Genomic DNA, 2,827 nt, shown 5'->3' on the forward strand with positions numbered 1-2,827 from the left:
TTCTATGGGTCGACATACGAACATTGATTGTTTTTATCTCTGTCAGACGTATACAAAAATACCGAAACATTTGATACGCGATAATGCAAATTTTTTGATACTATTCAAACAAGATGGTACTAACTTAAAACACATTTATAACAATCACGTAAACACTGATATATCGTATGTGAATTTTTGCACGTTGTGCCATTTATGTTGGCAACACAAATACGGTTTTGTGGTAATAGACAAAGATAGCGCATTACGCAACGGTAGATACAGAGGAGGATTCAACGATTTCGCTGTAGTGTAAAAAATCATCTGTAGTGTTTTGTGAAAAAAAGTGAACAGTACTTCTTTGACATTACGATAAGATGGTCAGAACGAAAAGTATCTCTGAACGGGAGAAAACAGCGAAACTGATCGCGAAGACACGTGCGTCGATTCGTAAGAAACACAGAGCATTGAAGACTGGTATAATGAAGAATGAGATCGTTCTAGAGAAACAATTAAAACCTATTATCGAACCGTTGAAACAAATTGCTGGAAACACTGAACGTGGAAGTAAACCATTTGAAACTAAGTTTATGGAGAATAAGCAAAAGAATAAACGTGAGTGCAGCGATGATGAGGATGATGATAACGACAACGACGACGACGATGATGATAATGATGCAATTCCAACACAAATTACTCCCCAGCGTCTTTCATGGAACAAACAAATAAAAAAGAAACGATTAAACGTCATGTCTGATTCGTCCATAATTCATTCCACACCAATAGAATCACAACAAGTAACTCCTTTTGACTTACAGGACGAAGAAGTTTTTAAAATCAGTGATGATCCATCGCTTGAAACGTCTGTCAGACAGGAGCACACCTCAAGGTCGTCATAGACCAAGTCAGTTAGGACCGTTAGACAAGTATATGTGAATACTCTTTTAACTGGTAATGCAAGAAACGAAATCGATCTTGTCTACGGTGTTTATTTTGATGAAAAAAACGGTACGATGTTAGGTAATAAAAAATTTGACGTAGATACGGACGACACTATAATCATAGACGGAGTGAGGTACAAAGGTACACCAGGTCTATACGACCTGATTTTCAAGAAGATTCCAAACGACGCTATCTACACCGAGAATGATAAACAAACGTACAAACATATATTATTGATGACGAATGCTCACAAACGTGACAATAACGCCAGAATGCCTATTAAGAGTAACAAGGGACACAAATACAAAAACATTATCGCCCCGCTCTTAGTTACTTATAAAACCAGTGGCACGAGTATGGGTTCAGGTATAAAGACAAATATACCATCCGCTGCGAAATTGACTGACAATGAAATAGATTACGTTCATTAGGACGATCCCAACGAGTTGGTGGATCATCTTCAATTGCTCGATGCTTCTCGTCGAGCGGGTAATAACGCTCACGACAACGAAATATTGTCGATAATCGAAGAACTTCGCGAAGCTGGATTAATTATAAATTGAATCGTGACGAAAATCGCGACAGTTGTCAGGTTCGCGCGAACTCGATATGTTTGTGAATAAATTTGGTATATCTATGAAGAGAGACGAAATCGGAAAGTCGCGATCGTTGATAGAATCTTTACGAAATTACGTACACGACAGTGGGCTCTGTCTGAATCTAGATCATTACGACGCGAAGAAACGAAAAATAGAACACGTAGCTGCACCGGAATTCGACACCGATATAGTAAACAAAAGCTACGTCGAACGCACGCTTCTAGATACGCGAAACGAGATCGAGGAATTATTTAGAACGATAAGGAGAGATACACAGGAAGTGCATAGCGATGTGGAGAAGGTGCGAAGAAACGTGGAAAAGAGCGTGACGAGGATGTCTGACGAGATTCAGCATCTGAATCGAGATGTAACTGTACGAATGAAAACTGTAGTGACTAATGAGATATTGGAGAAATCGTTTAAAATGACAAGGAGAGATATAATCGTACGCGTGCTTCAGAATGCGCAGAAAGATATCTCGAACGATATGGAAAAAGTACGAAACAACGTGAAGATAAGCGTGGTATAACTGATCTGCGTCAACAAATGAATAATATGGTGACGAAAGAGACGTTAGAGAAATCGTTTAAAACGACAGGAAGAGATATGCTCGTGCTGGCGCTTCAGAAAGTGTCTAATGATATTCAGATACTGCATCGCGGTGTAAGTGATCTGCGTCAACAATATCGATGAAAGTGTATAACGAGAACGAGATTCAGCATTTGAATCGAGGTGTCTAGGTATTTAAACACATCTACAGTTATCGCATCTACGGATAGGAAGGTTTAAAAGATATGCGCAAAGCTCGTTTCCTGTCATAACAGAGAGAGATGAGTGTCGAGAAACGAAAAACTCCACGCACCCGCGCGAAGAAATTTTCCACGTCGTCGCGTCGTGGTGCACGATCGCGATAATTTATGGCAAGCCGACGTAGTCGAGATGCGTCCTTACGCGCGATTCAACAAAGGTTACAATTACATTTTAACAGTTATCGATGTTTTGAGTAAATACGCATGGGCTCTAGTACTCAAGAGCAAGAACGGAAGCGACGTAGCCGCAGCGTTATCTAAAATATTTCGCGAGGACGAACGATACCCACGAAACCTGCAGACGGATCAAGGAAAGGAATTTTACAACACTACCGTGCAAAAAAAAATTGTGAAAAGATACAACATAAATCATTATTCGACGTATTCGGTGATGAAAGCGTCGGTAGTGGAACGATTTAACTGTACACTCAAGAATAACATGTGGAAAACATTAAACGGCTCGTACAAATGGATCGAGGAGCTACCGCGTTTATTGTC

General features: G+C 39.9%; 1 protein-coding gene across 1 annotated transcript; it reads left to right on the plus strand.

The window, feature by feature from the left end:
* The first annotated feature begins 356 nt into the window (after window positions 1–356).
* On the plus strand, window positions 357–878 carry LOC108756341 (ubiquitin-like-specific protease 1D). The gene has a single exon (XM_018500085.1). The coding sequence runs from the start codon at window positions 357–359 to the stop codon at window positions 876–878; it is 522 nt and encodes a 173-aa protein (XP_018355587.1).
* Window positions 879–2,827: the final 1,949 nt, after the last annotated feature.

This window comes from Trachymyrmex septentrionalis, unplaced genomic scaffold, assembly GCF_001594115.1.
Source record: "Trachymyrmex septentrionalis isolate Tsep2-gDNA-1 unplaced genomic scaffold, Tsep1.0 scaffold98, whole genome shotgun sequence".
NCBI classification, from domain to species: Eukaryota; Metazoa; Arthropoda; class Insecta; order Hymenoptera; family Formicidae; genus Trachymyrmex; species Trachymyrmex septentrionalis.

Excerpts from the sequence above, each read along its gene's own strand:
- LOC108756341 (XM_018500085.1), top strand. The coding sequence starts at position 357 with ATGGTCAGAACGAAAAGTATCTCTGAACGGGAGAAAACAGCGAAACTG.